Source organism: Lytechinus pictus, chromosome 9, assembly GCF_037042905.1.
Source record: "Lytechinus pictus isolate F3 Inbred chromosome 9, Lp3.0, whole genome shotgun sequence".
Taxonomy (NCBI): domain Eukaryota; kingdom Metazoa; phylum Echinodermata; class Echinoidea; order Temnopleuroida; family Toxopneustidae; genus Lytechinus; species Lytechinus pictus.
Window position 1 is genome coordinate 25,073,835 of NC_087253.1, and position 20,858 is coordinate 25,094,692.

General features: G+C 36.1%; 1 protein-coding gene across 1 annotated transcript; it reads right to left on the reverse strand.

Moving 5' to 3' along the window:
• Window positions 1-3,388: 3,388 nt before the first annotated feature.
• On the reverse strand, window positions 3,389-20,438 carry LOC129268539 (uncharacterized). The gene is made up of 14 exons (XM_054906083.2): window positions 20,412-20,438; window positions 19,748-19,815; window positions 18,939-19,090; window positions 18,298-18,401; window positions 13,475-13,485; window positions 12,266-12,416; window positions 11,702-11,780; window positions 11,237-11,346; window positions 10,263-10,379; window positions 8,861-9,090; window positions 7,892-8,078; window positions 7,019-7,117; window positions 6,268-6,321; window positions 3,389-4,578 (listed from the first exon to the last, which is right to left on the reverse strand). The coding sequence occupies exons 1-14, from the start codon at window positions 20,436-20,438 to the stop codon at window positions 4,480-4,482; spliced, it is 1,488 nt and encodes a 495-aa protein (XP_054762058.2). The 3' UTR covers window positions 3,389-4,479.
• Between the last annotated feature and the right edge of the window lie 420 nt (window positions 20,439-20,858).

Sequence of the window (20,858 nt, forward strand, 5' to 3'; positions counted from 1 at the left end):
ACCATGGTTTAAGTTGAAACGGATTTCAGAATACAGGCAAAAGAGTGTACCATTGTTTCAGACAGTGGTTAGCCTGTCCAGTTTGTTGTCTGATGAAAACATCGTGGTGAGAGATCTTGAAAACCAATAGAATTGTGCACTGGCTGAGAATTGGTTAAAAAACTTTGGAGGAAAAATGCTGCTATGATGATGATGGTGGTGATGATGATGATGGTGATGGTGATGATGATATTGATGGTGGTGATGATGGTGGTGGTGGTGATGATGATGGTGGTGATGATGATGGTGATGATGGTGGTGATGATGATGGTGGTGGTGATGGTGTTGATGATGGTGTTGATGATGGTGGTGGTGTTGATGATGGTGGTGGTGATGGTGATGATGGTGGTGATGATGGTGGTGATGATGGTGGTGATGATGATGGTGGTGGTGATGGTGTTGATGATGGTGGTGGTGATGATGGTGGTGATGATGATGGTGGTGGTGATGATGATGGTGGTGATGGTGGTGGTGATGATGATGGTGGTGGTGTTGGTGAATATGGTGATGATGATGGTGGTGATGATGGTAATGATGGTGGTGATGATGGTGGTGTTGATGATGATGGTGATGATGGTGGTGATGATGGTGGTGGTGTTGGTGAATATGGTGATGATTACAATAGTGCTGATGATCATAATGGTGTTCATAACAATGATCATGATGGTTTTAAGGAAGATGGTAGGAATGATGTCACAATCATTATAGTTTTCTTTTCACTATATAAGATCAAGAAAGCAATACTGCATACAAATATCACATTTGACCTTATCTAAAACAAATGTAGTTTACATGTCATTGGACAAAGGAAATAAGAATCAAATAACAAAATGAAAACAATGTTTCATAATAACAAAACAATATCCTTTTTTATTGAGGTATGAAACATATGAAAGAAATTGGCAAGATGAAAGTACAAAACTTAGAATATTTTGAAAGAAAAAGTAGTTATATATATATATATATATATACCAAGGCATCTTAAGGCAAGTTAAAATAATCAGTATGAACATGAACAAAGCAACAATGTAACTGTCATAATACATTATTTGAAAGAATGAGATAAAGGTATTTAGACTTAAAATACATAATGTGTGGTATGTTAATGTTAAAAGTACCGTGATAAAACATTAAGATGAAAACAATATCCAAACGGCTCAAAACTGTTTTTTCGTCAACATATATACATTCTGTACAAAGATTCACATTCATTCATACACAAATCATTTATCTTCAGTATTAAATTTTGTTTTCTTTACACTACTCGGTGACAAATAGTAGGCCTACAGTTACCCAGGACAAACACCATGCCCTTATACAAGGCTCAACATTAGCAGTGGCCTGGGGCAACCAAAAATGAGAATTGGGCCTCCAAAATTCTTTAAAGCCAACACTTAATGGCCCGGTTTGGCTACCAACGTTTTGATAAATTGTATTGTTTTCTATTGTTTCAGGCCACTAAATTTGCTCTGCGGGCCACCAACAAAAAAAATTAATGTGGAGCCTTGCCTTATGTGAGCTTTATTTTACCAAACAAACATTATAATGAATGCTTATCAAACAAATTATGTCTAACTAATGTTTAGTAACCATATGTATAACAAGTAGGGCAATGAGCAAAAAATACAATACAAGAAGTACTATTTACTTTATCGTTTGCAACTTTGCAATAAGCATGAAACATGAGTATGTACAGCATTATATCAGTTGGTCTCTTTGTCAATCATATCATGTAAGGCTTTTAGAAATATAGTATGATAGGTTTAGACATATGGCAATATTATCAACTATGAAAATAAATGTCTTTTGATGAATAATATATTATTAAATTACTCCATATGCAAGGGCAAGAGAATTGTAATTACAATAAATTATCTTTATTTACATACAATTATTGCTTTATATCGGCTAACTTCACAAAATACAGTGGCATGAAAACATTCATTTAGAAGAGTATTATTGTCTTAGATATGCCAGAATCACAAGGTTAACAAGACCCCCCAACTTTGCTTTCTAGTATACCGAGTGAAAAGACTGGTTGTATCAAGCCTAGCACCTCTTCTTCTACATACATGCCATGCCTACATCCCTGTCAATTTTCAACCAAATGGTAATTTTCATATCTTTTCACAACTTTTTAAAAGAAGAAAGTATTAATTTTGCACCCTGGGTGCCCCTTTAACATTAAACTTAGTAATTAATTGTGGGGGCTGATTTTACAATTGATCATACACAATTATCAATGCAATCAATCATATAAATCATGGGGCCCTGGACAGATACAGTAGATCCATCCCACTGTATTTCACTAGCTAGACCATCATAAAAATTATTAATTCCAACATATTTACATCAACATCTTTGTATCCATTTCAATGGATTTCAGTAATACTTCTTTATACAAAGTGAAATGTGATTTTAGTGCACTTCTTTATACACATAAAATACTTTGGTGCAGAGAAAATAGAAAGAGGATGGCTTGCATAGTAAGTACAAACAAAAATTAAAATTTCAGGCACAGAATGTCACGGTAATGATCTATACAAAATTAGATACAGAGTTAAAGAAACGTCAATATACAAGAAAAGTAAAAACATTTGTATAAAACTCTTCAACACATTTTCAACTGTTGTTTATCGGTGTGAGAACTAATGCTATTCAGATCAGTTTCATAATAAATGAACTATAAAGAAATGACAAATAAAAAAAAATATGCCATTTTTAATGGGCATCTACATAATGACACTTTTAAGCATTAATATGACACATAGAATCATAAAAATATACTAAACATAATTTGAATAAGAGAAACAATATACACTTTTTTCCAAGGTTGAATACTGATGCTTTGTTAATAACAAAGATTAAATTTAAGAGGAAGTCGATCATGACATCCACATGGGTAAAAAAAAATTAGAAACTGGGGGACTATATCAAAGACGGTTTACGAAAATCCAAACAAAATCATAACTTTGTTGTTCTTTATTGGATATTTGCAACACCTTCATTAATACACTTCTCTTATATCACTGCTTTTAAAGGAAACTTACCCTTTAATTAACAATTTCAACGATGAAATCCACTGCCTAAAAAATTATTAGGCATTCATTCTTTGGAGGAACATTTCTTTGGTTTGACATAAATAAAAATAAAAACAAAATCTATTTCAATGATAAAGCTTTAACAGATATATTCTTAATACGGCGTGCACAATTTGCACAGGACATTGCAACAGACACATGTAACTTATTGCCACATAATTGTGAGAAAAAAAAGCAACAGATACTGTATTTTTACTGCTGCTATTGTTTTCAAAGACTCATGAAGATTTTTTAAAACTTTTTTTTTTAGGTTGTAAATTTGATGTGTTTCATCATGACAGCACTGGGCCAAGTTGCATAAAAGTTACTATCATGGTAACTTTACCATCCAATGGTAACTATTGTACAACGCCTACTTAGTTTGTTGTACGCGTGCAAATGGGAGGCTGAATGTCAAACATTGGTACCGTTGCACTCAAAGACGTACAATCCAAAATGTACCGTTGCACGGCTTTAGGAGGTGACGTCACAATACGATTTAATTCATTGCGCTCGGTAAAAATGAACAATACGCGTATAAGCCAGCTGGCTAAATGCGCAAGGCTGCCCAAGGTCATGTGCGCTTGTGGGATTTTGCTTTCTGCTTTCGGTATTTTTGCTCCCTTTTCATAGATTACTATAGGGATAAACTCTTTGTTTTTTCATATTTTCGCTAAATTCCCAGGCGTTGTACAACACAAATAGCGAATATTCTTATTCGTGCTCACGCCTCGTTGAATAGAGCATCTTTCTTTCACCTCATGCGAAATCTCGCACCATCGCACTCATGCCTATTCGCTATTTGTATACTATCATGGTAACTTTGCCATCCAATGGTAACTACCATAGTAATGCTGATCAACAGCCAATCAGAATCAAGGATTCCATGCAAGTTACCATTGCATGGCAAGTTACCGTAATGGTAACTTTTATACTAGAAACAACTAACTAGAAAGTGTGCATCCACAAGAACCTCTACTCTTTATTTTCTTAAAAAAGTAAGTTTCAACCTTTTTTTTTTTTGGGGGGGGGGGTTTGACAGTGCATCTTTATTTCAGAAATTCTTTGGTGTATCTTCATTTCAGAATGGCTTGTAGATAGAATAAACATACATCAGTCTATACATACATAAACACACATCAGTCTATACATCTATGCAAGATAGAATTTACAAGAGATCTTGGATCTTACAAAACTTGTCAGGTTTATCAATATTTTAACTGATTTTGGTCCTCCAAACAAAGAATAGCTGGGATTTCTGTAATTATAAAACCACATACATTACATTCTATGTCTTCTGGTTCTAATGACCTGTCCTGAGCAATGTTGAAGTGGAATGAAAGATGTTTCTGGTTATGATCTAGGCAAGGACCGGATTATTGACAATGCTAGACTTGCGCCTCTTACGCTCCCGGCCGCCATCCGGTTCCTGACTGCCGGCCAACTCAAAGTTATGTTTCTGTAAATTATTATTAGCATCAGAAATAGAATGGGTTAGCTAGTGCATATATTCAGATTATTATCATCACAAACTCTCTGTACAGGTACACATAAAACCAAGCCTGCCAAATTATGCTTTTGTAAATAATTATTAGCATCAGAAAGAGAATGTGTTAGGATGCATAAATCAGATTATTACCTTCATAACTAGTTGATACAGATGCATGTTAATACCAGAAGCTGTTTGAAGGGTTGACATGTTTCTATCACATCATAAAAATTAATGAAACATTACGGATGGTTGTGCAAGCATTGCACAATTCAATAGAGCAGAAGTGATGTAACATTAAAATGTCCAATATGTTAAGGAATGCAGAGCTGCCAAGTTGTATTTTGCATTTTCAGTATTCTTATCCCTCAAAATCAGTATTTTGACACAAAAATCAGTATTTTTACCATGTGAGATAAATATTTAGTATTTTTCCCACAAAAAGTGTATTTCATAATAAAATGTTTGGCGCACTCGCCCATCACGGCGCTCAAGCTGCATGCAAGCTAAAATGTGCACTGCTCTTGCAGATGAAAAAAAAAACCATTGAAACTTGTGTATATCTCACCCTGGTTTTTACAAAATGATTGAAAAAAAAACAAGTTACCTGAAATTACATTGATCTAATAACCATATTTGTGTACGTTTTATGAAATAGAGACAAATAGAGATGATTTTTCTCAATAAATTACGATTTTGTAAAAATAAAAACGTATTTTTTAAAGAAAAAACGTACTGCCGTAATTTGGTTGCAAAAACATACTAAATACGGCTAAAACGTACTGGTTGGCAGGTCTGGGAATGTCAAGCATTTTCAGAAATTCACATTAAAAAATATACAGTATACTTGTCACATTTTTTTTTAAATATTGGATATTCCACACCCCTCATGTATACAAGTAGAATTAAAGAAAATGAAAGAACTACCCTAGAAATCATAAATATTATCTTCTTACAAAGTGTCTCAGTACCAATTCATTTAGAAACCCTAAAACAGGGTGCTACATAAGCACTTGCCCGATTGCCCGCCGGAGCAAGTAAAAGTTAGAGTCGGGCAAGTCTTTTGAAGTAAAGACCAAAACTACTTGCCCGAATTGGGCAAGCAAAATTCACAGAGTAGAAAGCAAAATTCTCACAGTAAAATGACCAAAATTAGGTTCGATAATATATGATATGATATTGACCCTAATTTTGGTCATGGCAGGCAAGATAAAATCAATTTGGAAAAAGAAATGCAATAACAAGGTAGATCAGTTCATGTCAAAAAAGAGAAAAGGGTCAATGGTTTATAAAACCGCAAAACTTTCTTTTGAAGAGGTAAAACTTTTTTTTTCAAGGATTTTTTCGGGCAAGTGAAATAGATTTTTTGGCAAGTATATTCCAACTATTTAAAAATTTACTTGCCCAACCGGGCAAGCGCTTCTAAAAAGTTATGTAGCACCCTGCCTAAAATAGAGCCATTATACTCCTGCAGATGTTTCTGACTAAGTTTCATACTTAAAATTTCCATTTGCTTGGGGTATATGATACATCACTGTAGTGGTCAAGATCATTCAGGGGACTTGAGCTATAGTGTATTAATTGTGAATTGGTGCTTTGTGAAAAACACTCGGGTAAATTCTCTTATAATACAAAGGAAATTATGGTCAATTTACTTACCCCATCTAGGGAAGCGGCACTCCTCTTTTTAGACCTTGTTTGCTTTGATAATTCCTAGTAGAGAAGAATAGGAAAGATGAGAGGAAGTACTAATGATGATGTAATGTTCGTTTTTGTACGGAACAATCAAATGAAGGAGTGATGTTAAAATGTACATGGACATCAGAGATCAATGAAAATATGTATGATAACAAGAATTTGTTCATTTAGAAAAAGTGTAATCAGCATCAGCAACGTCAAAATAAACATCATCAAAGTGCATCATTCATCATCATCATCACCATCATCACCATCATCACCATCATCATCATCATCATCATCACCATCATCACCATCATCACCATCATCACCATCATCATCATCATCACCATCATCATTATCATCATCACAATCATCATCATCATCATCATCACCATCATCACCATCATCACCATCATCACCATCATCACCATCATCATCATCATCATCATCATCATCATCACAATCATCATCATCCTCATCATCATCCTCACCATCATCATCATCTTCACCATCATCACCATCATCACAATCACCATCATCACAATCATCATCATCATCATCATCATCATCACAATCATCATCATCATCATCATCATCATCATCATCACAATCATCATCATCATCATCATCATCATCACCACCACCACCATCATCATCATCACCACCACCACCACGATCATCATCATCATCATCAACACTAATATTATAACCATAGCATCCTCAACCATACCTCAACCTGCATGAGAGTTCCTGGTCCTGACGAGTGTTTAGACCGGGTCCTAGTTCCTGATACAGTAAGATCTGCAGCCTGGTCGGTTAACCTCTCCACCTGAACCGAATGAAACATTTAGGATGAAATCACCCATCTATACTTGCATTTTCCCCATAGGCAATAACTAGCTCTTGCAGTTTTATTTCATTTCTAGAATGTATTCTACTCCTTTTAAATACCATTCACTCATTCCTCCCCCCCCCCCTTTTCTCCCCTTCCGCCAACTCTTATCCCTCTTCTTCCTCCTGCTTTGCTAAATTTCACAAAACAGTTATATGCACAGCACAGACTACAAATGTTTGAGGGAACTAATGTCTCCCCCTCACTATTCTTTTTTATTTGATCATATAAGATATGAGTGAGTGATATGAACTCTCCCATTTGCATATCACTCATGTTGAGCATATACAGTAACTGTTTTGTGAAAATAAGCAGACCTATAATGTCATAACTTTCCAGTTTCACATCTTATTTTCATAACATTTTCAGTGTCATCACAGTTTCTAAATTTTAAGGGGGGGTAACATAAAGATTTGCATAACATTTACAGTCCATTGTAAGTTATACAAAGTTCACCATCGACTTACAGTTACACTAACTGAACATCTGATTGTATATTATATGTTACAGAATCCTGAATTTATACATCAGGGGATAAAAGATTACATGGGGGCTCGTAGTGACTTCTCCCCCGAATCATAAAAAAAAGCCCTGGAAAATTCTCATTCATAGTAATGTAGAAGCTTATCCAATGTTGCATATTTACAGGCAGTAAGTTGTGAAAAGTAGCCACCGAAAATATGAAATTAAATTTTTGCCTGATATACGTACCTCAGATCTTTTGACACCTTTCTTGCGCTGGAGACTTGTCTTGTTCTTCTTATTCTCCATTACTTCCTTCTCTTCCACTAGCTCAGCCTCCATATCTTCCAGTTGTTCTTCTCTTGGGGATTGTTTACTCAGGTATTTCTGGAAGCCGTGCTTCAAGATTCTTTCCTGGTCCACGATCTTCACCAGCCTTGTGAATTATGATTACAATTTAGACAGAGAGATGAACAAATATTCAGACATCGCAAATTTGCTCTCAAAAGATGCCAGACTTAAAACAAGTGAAACAGCTCTGGCTACCTCGCCAGCATTACACAATATAGAAGCAGAGCCCACTTTGAAAATGGCTAAGATGAATATTTTTTCAAAAAGTGAGTAAAAAAAAAGATTCATTTGATAATGAAATAAGCGGCTCCTATAGTCTCGCTTTGCTATGCAGGTAAGAAAACAAATTGTGAAGCACCATGGCAAGAGCTTTTTGTGTTGCGAACAAATCACACAAAATAGTCCAGAGGGTTGATTCATTCAACAATTTTAGGGTTATCAGGCACGGTCGGGGAGGGGGCACATTTTCAAAGAAAATTGATATTTTGTTTTTGTTTAACAGTAAAGATTGTGTGAATAGACAAAAAAAACCCACAAATGTCAATGTTCTAGGTTTGAACAGAAAATGGAAATATCATGAGTCTCTTTAATATTTGCACTAGGTTCATATCTGCAATAGATAGCTAGGACTATCAATGCTATATAAACAATACATTTTATTTATGCAATGCCCTTGTAATTATACAATGCCATTTCTTCAGACATGGCAGGCAGGAGAAAGCAAACTTTTTGATCAATTGGATACAATGCATAAACTAAAATTGCAGAGGGAAGAGACCTTTTTATTGGTGTGTGCTACCAAATTTTCATTCTCAGAATGAAAAATGAAAATTAAATCCTTAAATTGGCAATATTTCTTCAACTCACCTCTTGTTCTTAGCATCCACCTTGCAGTATCCTTCCTTCTCCAGCCTGTTGAGAAGGGTCTGGGCTACCCCGATCTCCACCCCCAGCCGTTTGGCCAAGGTTGGTGCTGTCACCCTGTCCATGTCTTTACCTGATTCCAGTGTGCGCCGCCAGAGGCAGGCGGCCCTGACCTCGGCAGGGTCTATTTTGCTGAGGTAAGGGTCCGTTGGTTCACAGCTGGGATCTCCAATCTGAAAACAGAATAGAGAGTTTTTGCATTGCAGTATGGTGGATATGTGCACAATATACAAACCCTATATTATCATCAGTATCATTATCTACTGAAGACAGACGGACAGTCAATCTGCCCGAAACGTCGAGTCTACTCTGCTGCTCTTGCTACTACTCCAGCAAGCCTCTCTTATCTACTCAAGAAACTCACCCTGCCTACTACTCAGGACTATACACTCATTTGTAAAGAATAATCTAATTCCCAACTCCACTTTCTCGCTGTTCCATTTCACCTCCATTTGTATCCACTTTATCGGTCCTTCCTGGACTTTACACATGGTGTACCGTAAACCAGTTCTTGTATTGTGCAAATCTTCAAACATCATCATTATTAGCATATCAAATTGAAAAGAGAGAAAAAACACACAGAGGGAAAAAAAAAAAAACAGACAAAAAAAAAAAGATGTCAATAATAAACAGAAAATAGTGATCACACTTCTCATTAGACCACAATCTTACGTCTCCAAAGACATTACAATATTGATTAGCATATCTACTCTAGCCTTCTTGTAATAGCTACTCAGTATATTCAGAATCTAACCTTGCCACATTGGTTACAGTTGTTTCTCAGGTACGTCATCCTTGTGTAGGATAATAAAACAAACTGCATGCTGCCAGTAATGACACTTCTCATTATTAGGCATTCAATATCCCTCTCAACATACATTACAATATAAATCAACAAAGCTTTTCTAGCTAATGAAACATTCTTTTCACAGCTACTCAGTAGATTCAAAATCTTACCCTGCCACATTGTTTACAGTAGTGTTTCTCTGGGACATCATCTTCGTGTAGGATCATGAAACAACTGCATGCTTTCCATTAGATCATTATCCTACCTCTCAACATACATTACAATATAGATCAACCAAGCTTTTCTAGCTAATGAAACATTCTTTTCACAGCTACTCAGTAGATCCAAAATCTTACCCTGCCACATTGGTTACAGTAGTGTTTCTCTGGGACGTCATCTTCATGTAGTATCATGAAACAGACTGCATGCTGCAAGTAATGACACTTCTCATTAGGCATTCAACATCCCTCTCAACATACATTACAATATAGATCAACCAAGCTTTTCTAGCTAATGAAACATTCTTTTCATAGCTACTCAGTAGATTCAAAATCTTACCCTGCCACATTGGTTGCAGTAGTGTTTCTCTGGGACGTCATCTTCGTGTAGTATCATGAAACAGACTGCATGCTGCCAGTAGTGACACTTCTCACACTGAATCATCAGACCATCATCCTGTAAAAAAATAGGTCACCATTTATAAACATTTTCATTGCATCTGAAATATGACGTAATTCTCATGGCCTGTATCCTTGACTCGGGTTTAATTCAAACTCCAGACTAAAGTTGTGATTTAAAAATGGACAGGCAATTGTGACATAAATCTTTAACAGAACAGGTTCGATATATCAGCTCATCTACCACTCACATCATTATGACTGTTTGGGAATAACTGAATTAGTTTCCTCTGGCATTATAGCATAATGAAAGAGAACAGTGAACATAAAAAACAAACATTTACAAAATTTTGAAATTTTCGGCACCCATAATTATAGCAAAGAGTTACACCATGGCCTAAATTAAACCTGCACTCAACCCTGGTGCCCATCTCATACAGGCTATCGATTATGGTAACTGCCTTGCAGGGTTCAGTTACCTATCAAAATTAAGGTTTCCATGGTAGTTACCATAATGGCAAAGTTACCATGAATTGTAAGTCTATTTGAAAAAAGGCCACAGGTATAGCAAAGGGTACCTGGCAGGAATATTCATTCCTTCACACACTTGTACGCCAGAATAGCGGCCGGGCTACAGTGAGGTTGAGAATAAAGATTACAGAGCTGCTAACCTTCAGGAGTACAAGGAAGTAATCCAGAAGCTCAAAATTTATAATTTTGAGATACAAATTGCTGTTCCTGTAAATAAATGTTCCTCTAAAATCTTAAAATATATCCAGTGACAAATGTTTTGACTCCTTATCACCTACAACATACCACCATACCAAGTTTATGATATAACATACATATTAATACAACAGTGACACTTTCAGGGGATTTCCCCCAAACTTAAAAGGAGACTGATCATTTCTTTACCTCATTGCATCCACATGGACATTGGGGAATGGCTTCTTCCTCAACATCTCCCTCTACATCGCCTTCTTCCTCACCAGTCTTACTGCTCTGTGAAGCCTCATCTACAGATCCTGTGATAATGAAATAATGCATAATAAAGTACAATACAAACACCAAAGATATCATATACATAGCTAACATCAATGGATTGAAGGATAGATAGACAGAAATAATAACAATAAAAAGATGAATATAGTAATGGATACACAGATACATACATACATAGGCAGACGGACAGACAGATAGATAGACAGATGGACAGACACACAGAAAGAAAGAAAGACAGAAAGAAAGAAAGAAAGGCAAACAGACAGATAGACAGACACACAGAACAAAAGACAGATAGACATACACAGAGAACGAAAGACAGATAGGCTAGATAGATAGATCGATCGATCGATCGTTATAATTGCATTCTTATTTTACCTGGTACATTAGGGCTGCTGTCCGGTACATCCTCAGCAGTCTTGGGACCTTCTTTCAATTCAGATTCCTCTTCACAGATCTGATATGGAATATTAAAACAAATAAATTCAGTAGGCCTAACTAGCTACTTGGTCTTCAACCAATTCATCTACATTCTGTTTGATTTCATCCTGCATGGTCTCATTCTACTTAGAACTAGTTCATCTTCAAAATAATATCATTTGTCTTATTGCCATTCTGCCAATATTTCCATTTAATCTATAATTTCCAGTTTATTAGGCTATACCAATTTAATCTAATATAAACTTGGTCATCAGGGTCAGATGACAAAAAATGTACAATTTGTTATATATGTCTGACTGGAAGGGGGAAAATGAGGATCTGATGTAGAAAATGTTACATTTCATTGTAAATAATTATTGCATAATGTAACAGTGGCATATCTAACCAGATTCAACACAATACCAAGTTAGGGGCCATATTATTTTTACGCAATAGTCAGGCTCTAAATCTGTTGAGAATCCAGCTGAATCTATGCCTGCCCGAGTATCTAGCCCATTTTACCTTCTCTTTCTCATCCATCTCTGTTTGTTCTTGATCCTTCATTTGCTCGCTATCCATCTCCTTCTCTTCCATCTCTTCTTCCTCTGCTCCTTCTTCTCCTGATGTCTTCATGTCAAACTGCTTCTTGTCGGTCGTTATCCGAAGTTTCACCCTATTTTTAAAAACGGAAGAAAAGTACTTGGCATCTGCACAGGTTTGGCAATACTAGGGGTGACACGATAATTGCTCCTGCGACATTTGTTTCGGTCTTAATAACTCAGAGGGCATAGGGTTAGAATTAGAATTGCAATAGACTTATTTGTTCAGTATATTGTCAAGATAAGGATTAAGGATTTAGTTTGGGAGGATAAGTTTAATGTTTGGTTTAACGTGCCATTTTTCCATCGGAGAAATTGTCGCCGGAGCAAATGTCATGGAACCAAACTAGGTCCTCTATCAGAGTCTCAGATGGTATAAATCTCAGATCGTCTAACACCATCAAAGCTAAACCAACTTGGTCTACTATCAATTTGATCCACTTGCAACTTGTTCCAACCATCACTAGGGCTATTCAAGCGTCATTTTAACATATGATTTGATTTTTCTTGTTCAATTATTAATTACAGAGGACCTATAATTTGGAATAATTTGAAATCAGAACAGAAATCTTGCCAGTCAATGTCTCTTTTTAAAAGACATTACAAATCATCTCTTATTAATCAATCGTTCATTGAATAGACTTTCAGTTGCCTGTTTGCCCTTTTTTTGTATTGGTGTATACTTTTAGGGGACTAGCCTTGATAGGCCTTCAGCCCTTGCTGGTCCCCTGCATCCGGTACATGTAAGTTGTGCTTTCATTAGTTGTAATTGTTATCTCTTAAATTGTATTTTGCTTTATTATCCCTTGCCTCTTTATAATTTTTAAATATTGTTTTATCATGTTAAATGTATAATTTTTATTTTGGATGCAAATAAAAGGCCATATCGGCCAATCAATCAATCAAAATATAAAACAGAAGTGGCTATTAGACAAAATATTAGAGCTTGTGCACAGTAAAATGCTTGCTGGGCTACAGCCAAGGTATAATATGCAAATAAGTCCATTTGAAGCGCATAGAGATATTAAATGACAACATAATATGTGCTTTACAAGAACCAAATGTCATTATTTTTATCATTATTATCATCATTGTTATTATTCTTCTAAATTGTACAAGTATTTCAACTTACGTGTGGAAGGGCTGAAAGGATAAAAAGGATAGAAAAAGGATACCCAATTAGTACAGCATTTTCGTCAATTAACATTATTTCAATTAACTAGCCATACTATACGTCTTGTATTTCATATAAGGACTGTGATGTATCATTTGTCTTGGTAAAGATATCAGTCTTTGCAATAGAAATAAATATGAATTTAGTATTTCAAAGCATATTGTTGTTTCTGCCTAACACAAACTTTTGAAAATAGAAACTATCATCCTCAGACATTCCATTCAAATGTAAGCAATAACAAAAACATATCTTTCAAATCATATTTGTACATCAGATTGATTATCGAACAGATGAATACATTAGTAAGATAAAAATTGAGGGAAGCAATCAATTAAACAAATAGGAATTTTACTGACTAGTCGTAACAAGCTCCTGAAATTCTTGCATCTAATTAGCCCAGAGCAAAACACTTCCCTGGCCCTGGGGTTACCAATTTGAATAATTGTATGATTTAGACTTTAGAATCTAAATCATTTTCCAATACAAATGAAAAAATTTAACTGTATGCTATCTAAGTAAGATGTGAAAGCATTGTTCATTAGTTCAAGAAAATAATTTGATGTACAAAAAATTCCAAACTCATTGATTTTTAGTTTAAAAATAATGTATTGAGGCATATTGTTTGTGGTCTGGTTGTCAAAACTTGTTACCTGGCAATGTGAATTCCAACTGATGTCTTTATAGCTAGACTGTACCTTGCATGTACTTTTGCCAAAACTGATCAATAGGAAAATAGCATCGAAGGGTAACAAAAGTATCAAATGGGCCCCATTTTGTTACAGATTCAAATTAAACTCAAACTGATTAGATCTAATAAACTTTCTATCTCTTAAAGGGGAATCCAGCCTTGGCCATAAAATGTTGTGTTGGGAAGGAGAAAAATAAACAGAATGGTGAAAGTTTGAAAGAAATCGGACAAGCAAAAAGAAAGTTATAGCTGCTTTAAAATTGAGATCACTAATATTATGTAGATTTCAAATTGGCAATTGAGTAAGTAAATTAAGACACGGGGCAAGGACAACTTTCCCATAGGCCATGTACTTTATTATCATGGATTTGTGGTATTCTCCTAAGTACCCATTCCCCTGGGGCAGTAATCTAAATATAACCCCGGTCGTATATTGTTTTATGTCCTCATGAAAGAAAAATATAATTTGAAATAAAACTTTTAGGGAAAATGACATTTTAGCCATAATATGTATTGGAGTACATGGAAGAGTAGTTCTTGCCTTACATCACTATGACTTCCCATATGCGGCCAATTTGAAGTCTCCTTGGGTATAGTGATTACCAACGTTCTCGCCAGGTTCAGTTTCAAGGTTGTCGTAGCGAAGCTCCGACGTGCCGCGCAGCGGCCTCGATGCGTGCGAAGCACGCATAGGGGGGTGGGTGCGGGAGGGCGGATGTGCCCCCCTCCCTCGCGAAGCGCGGTTAGCTTTTGACATTATCCGTATCGAAGAGCTTATATTGCAGCTAAATGCATCACATTAACCACTTTGCTGCGGCGGATAAATGATTTTTTTCGGCGGCTTCGGCATTGAATTCTATCAGCTAATTACACACAGGTCACAGCGCAATGTTGAACTGACAAACGAGCCGAGATTCTCGGCGAGTGGCGAGAGTTCGTGCCCCAACGTCTACCGAGCCTTGCCGTGGAATCCTGACCATGTGGCCGTCTATTCGATTGCGTTGGTGGAATATTTGTCAATTATTAAAATTGTAGGCCTATTACTGTTCCATGTCTCGTAATCTGCATCAATGAAGAATTAAAAAGTTATTCCTTGTTTGTAACCTTGTCCGTATTAGATGTAGATTTATCTCTCTAGTACTAAGTTAGTAGTAGCCCCTTTCCTTGCAAACCGCACAAGAACCCTGCCGTTATCGTCAAAGACTTAGTGATAATCCTTCGATCGATCAAAAGGCGCAGCTAGCGCACAGGCGAAGGCTTCAAGATCTTTTTCATTAGCTATTATTTTGCGTCTTTCGATTCAACTTTACAGTTGGATTGGACGCAGTTAATTTATAACAAATGGAATAATTATATGTATTACGAAATCGCATTTTAATGATATCACTCGTTATTAAAAGAAAATGGGAAATTCAAGAATCTACACCTTTGGTTTTCATGTTAAAACTGAGGAAGAAAGACTGAAAGAGAGTGAGAGCAAGAGAGACACTGAAAGGTCCGAACTTGATTAAAATGAGATCAACTTGATACTCACTCTGTCATGGGTCTTTCATAATCACAAAACACGATGCATACTCATTTATTTTATGGGAAAGACTTACTGAATCGTATTTTTTGTCAAACATCTAGGTCTAACTTTTAACAAGAATACAAATCACAATTTGAGAAAAAGTAACGACTAAATATGACCATAAATAGGTCTATGATATGACATAATCATGATCGAATACACCTCTCTTTTCCAAGTACCGCTGTTCATTCTGTGTGTCCTAAAAAGGCACTGACTGACAATAAATCCCTTATTCCCAAGGGCCTCATGAGCTTGACCACAGCCAAGGATTTTCACTGCGTAATCATGATTCGGATCATTCAATTAAGTAGGGCACGCGCCTTTGTTTACAAAACATGCCAAACATGATGCTTGTCTGCAAGTCTGCATATTCAGACTCTATTTTGCTTTGAATTTTCTCTAAATCCGCGATTACAAGTTTTCTCAGGTTCTCATCTTTGAATCGAATCATTAGCGATATGTTGATTTAGATATACAAGTAAATTCAATATTACAGTTACAGGTTATTGGTTAACAGTACAGTGCAGCCGAATTGAAGATTAAAATTAAAGCAATTGCAAGTGTGCGTTATAGAGAAAGACTAATCACCAATTGAACGTGGTTACCAACCAAGGAAAGAAGAAGTGGTCCGATTTCTCCCCACGTGGACATCGTGGCAAATCCACATTCATGGCGAGTCTGCCCTTAGTTACGATGCCGGTGGCGCATGGATGGTCAGTACCTATTCATACTTATTATCATCAACGGACCCATTTATCCCTATTTATTGACATGTTCATGATGTGATTCTATTTTGTATTTCTATTTTGTGGTAGTGCGGTATTTCTCATCGAAATCATCTTCAGGATTATATTACCGACCAAGGCAATGTATTTCATCGAACGAGCGAATTTCGAGAAATTGCATTCTAACAACATTCCCTATTATGCGCGGGAATATGTCCTTAGAGAAGGGTAGGGGTTGCCTTCTGATTTTCCGAGTGAAAATTGGGAAGGAGGGAGAAAGAGAAAGAATTGTAAGAAAAGTAGGAAAAACAGGAGAGGTTCGGGCGGGTCGTATTATTCTGATATCTCTATAATTCACAAAATACATTACAGAAAATCACATTGTCTTACGGCTATTGCCCCCTCCGCATTTCAAGTCAAATATCCTGGCACTCAATGCTCCTGCCCTGCATGCCCCATTGAATTTCAATCAGAATATGGCAAAAACGGGAATTTATCTTTTTTTTCTCAGAGTGATAAAACGGCTTATTATTGATTTTGTATTTGTTGTTTTTTTAACTGCAACTTTCGAGGATTTAATATTAACCAAGAACGACTGGTTTAATAATAGTGTCCATCTGAAAACTAGATAAAGACTCAAGCATTGTTTTTGGCAGATGATGACATATCCCCACTTGTTCTTATGTATTTTATTAAGGCGGCAATTGCCCTCACGAATACAATTTTTGAGCGAAGAGGAGAGAGGCCACTGCCGCCAAACACGGAGTCTCGTTAGAAAAAAAAGAAAAGGGGGAGAGACGGAGAGATATCCGCTCTGGGCGATATGCATGCAGCGCATGCTGCACAGTCATGACAGTGGGCCTTTCGAGCGAGTTGCACGCACGCTAAATAGTAAGGGCACTGATCGAGCGAAAAGCCAGTGAATGGAGAGAAGACGGAATTTAGGAGGGTTCTCTGCTCGAAACCGAAGCAGACTCAGTGGCGAGGCTCAAATTTCTGACAAGTATGTCTTAAAAACAAAACTTTCATGATGAATCTCGTTCATTTCAAAACTTAGTAATGACAATATCTAGCGTGTTTCACGGTTGTCGGTCAGGGTTGTCGGGGACATTCACGGTTGTCGGCCAAGGCTCACAAAACTTTCACGGTTGTCGGCGGCCGACAAAGGTGACGCGTGTTGGCGAGAACGTTGGTGATTACCAATATTTACAACTTTTAAAAATTCATAACTTTCTTGTTGTTTGTCCAATATTGTTCAAACTTTCACCTATCAACTTGTCTGATTTTTCTGTTCCTTATTTAAACAAGTTTTTATTTGGGTTGGATTCCCCTTTAACTACACAAATCTCAATCAACTTCAAATGGAGATTTATTTGAATTTATCGCAACTCTTTGTATGAGAGGGGCCAGGTTGGTATCTCACAAAGCTGTTTGAATATCATTTAGCACAAGAAAGGGTCACCATTCATATGTAATATCATGCTTTAAGCCATGTGTTACTTTGTGCGTAATTTACAAACAGCTTTATGAAAAGGCCCCAGGGGAGTGTTTCATCAACATTTTCATCCGACAAGTTGTCAGATCTGACATCTTTCTCTGATGTTGATTGGCTGAGAGGTACTGTTACTATGGTAACTGTCGGATAAAATGGGACTTGTCAGATAAAACGTCCGACAAGTCCTTTCATGAAACGCCCCCCAGATGTGTCAAAAATATTATGAAATCTTCCTTTATTTCAGCTTGATTGGCATCATGATTATTTTGCAGATAAGGTAAACAAGATTAAATATGTACTTACCGTTGTGACCTCTCCAACCCTGAGGTTGATAGGTTCATCTTCATAGTTGAAGGTATCGCTCTCAGATGCCTGAAAACCGGGAGGTTCATAGTCCATAGGCGTTACTGCAGAGGTGATAAATTCACCAGTGAATAGTTATATTATATTGGATGGCTCAGTATGCGATATAAGAAATATTCAACAAGTTAGGGAATATTGTCAGAAATATTGCACAATTCAAAGATGAGTGCAACATTGGCAACTATCAAGTGGAATTTTTCTGCCATCACATGATGGAAAAGCATGAAATATCAATTGTTATCATCTTCAATGATCATTATTCATCAGACTGAGCAATAATTTTCTTTAGCAAACATTATCCTGCACTTAACCCAGGTGAGGTAAATGGGTAAGCTGCAGGAATTTATTCCTTGAAAAACTGTGCATAACACCTGCTCTGCTGAAGCCAGGTTAATTACTAGAATGCTGATTACAGTAGAGCACTTTAGAGACCTCTGATAAGTATTAAGCACTATGCAAGCAAGTATAATTATTCGGGGTCCAGCGTATGTTGCAATACGCTCTGAAGCCTCTGATAATACACAGGAAAATCATTATGACCTAAATATATATTTTTTTTATTGATCGGAGTCCAAACATACCATCATCATAGTAAAGTAGTTTCATAGTCATCATGACATCATCAGGGAGAAGCTTGAGGGACTGTGTCAGTACTAAGATGGTCCTGAGGAGTTGAAGGGTTGCTCTCTTGGTCTGGGCCTCTGTGTGAGCCCCTGTAATCTTCTCTTTATTCCTATATCAATATTTAGATTATTTCAATTCAATTCATTTTTTACTCAATTAATTTATATCCACTTTTTCCACAATAGCATTCAGAATACCTATCCATAATAATTGCAGGTCCCAAAACGCTCAAAATAATTATTACTGTATACATTGCGTAACACATACAGAGAGAGGGACTGTGTCAATACTCTGATGGTCCTGAGAAGCTGGACTCCTGCTGGGCCCCGTCTTACAAAGAGTTACGATTGATCCGGTCAATCGCAACTATGGACGGCCAGCAACGTCAACATCTATTCTGCATGTTTGTTCAAAATATTTTTTAGCTATGACGTATATTCATGCATTCCATTGTTTTCTTGAAAATTGACTGTGCTTCTCTTTGCATACAAAGGACATTGTGCATATTTTTTGTAGAAAAAAATTATGACACTAATGGATTTCCATAGTTACATTGATTGGATCAATTGGATCCTCTTTGTAAGACGGGGCCCTGGAGGCTTGCTCTCTTGTTCTTGTCCCCACAATCTAACAATATCCAATTGTTTAAAGTACAAAAATGAATATAAAATTAATGATTGTCGTCAATTTGAGGAGCAACGGCAAGAACTTATGAACGCTCTGAACCTTTATGGATTGAAACGAGTATTCTTAAAACTTTACATACCTGTAGATATCAACATCTGGTCCATGTTTGGAATAGCTGAACTTGAAAGTGTATGTCTCAATAGCAGTCTGAAAAGTTAAGAAGAAGAGATATAGGACTAGCATAATATTTCAATAACATTTCCAAGTCTGTGTAGAGTTCCCCAAGTAATGTTTTAGTGACAACAGTTTATTGCTTTAAAACAGCAATATATTCTTCACATTTAACATTTCTATTCATGGTTAAGTCCAAAATGTATTAATAGTAACATTTTTCCAAATATTTTCTCTAATTTTTCAATAACTATTGTAATATAATGTTCATTTTGATACAATTCATAGAATATTATTGCTGCAAGTTGTATAAAATATTTTCTTCACCATAGGCCTACATGTAGCCATTCATTTTGATATAAAAAGTTTCCATAATTCTTCGCTTCATTAACAATGATAGTTTTGTTATATTTTCGTACTCATCATTATAGACATCCTTATAGACAGGGAATCTTATATTAAGTCTTCAGTCTTATACCAGACTATAGTTAAAGCAAGACATTTTTATTTAAGTCAAAAATCCGAAAACAAAAGGGGTCTAATTGCAATATAAACCTATCTGCTTACATTTTAAAATTACGGCATATCATTTTATATCATCTTACTTTGTGACTGAGATAATGTTTACTTACATTAGGATCACTTGGGTCAGTATACATCTGGTGATGGTAAAAACAGAGTTTGTTATCTTTCATCTACATATATTAGGAATACCTTATTTATAATTTACAGACAGACATATTTTTATTTTTCCCCAGTGCAATCACACAATTATGAGAATGGTTATAATCAGTGGTCCGTAACACAAAGCTTAGCAATGATCGTAGAACATTTTTCTACAATTGATTCCATCGACTACATTGTAAAATCAATCGTAAGAATCAAGTGTACGATTAATCGCAAACCTTTGTGTTACGGGACTCTTATCTGCAAGATGTTTTTAGGGGGAAAATCAAGGAACATTGACAAAAAAAACAATTACATATTTTTTTATGATTAGGTACAATGTAATTCGCAATCAGTCATATATCCTCTTAAAAATTCTAATGACAGTGTACTAGCAAAACTTTAAACAAAAC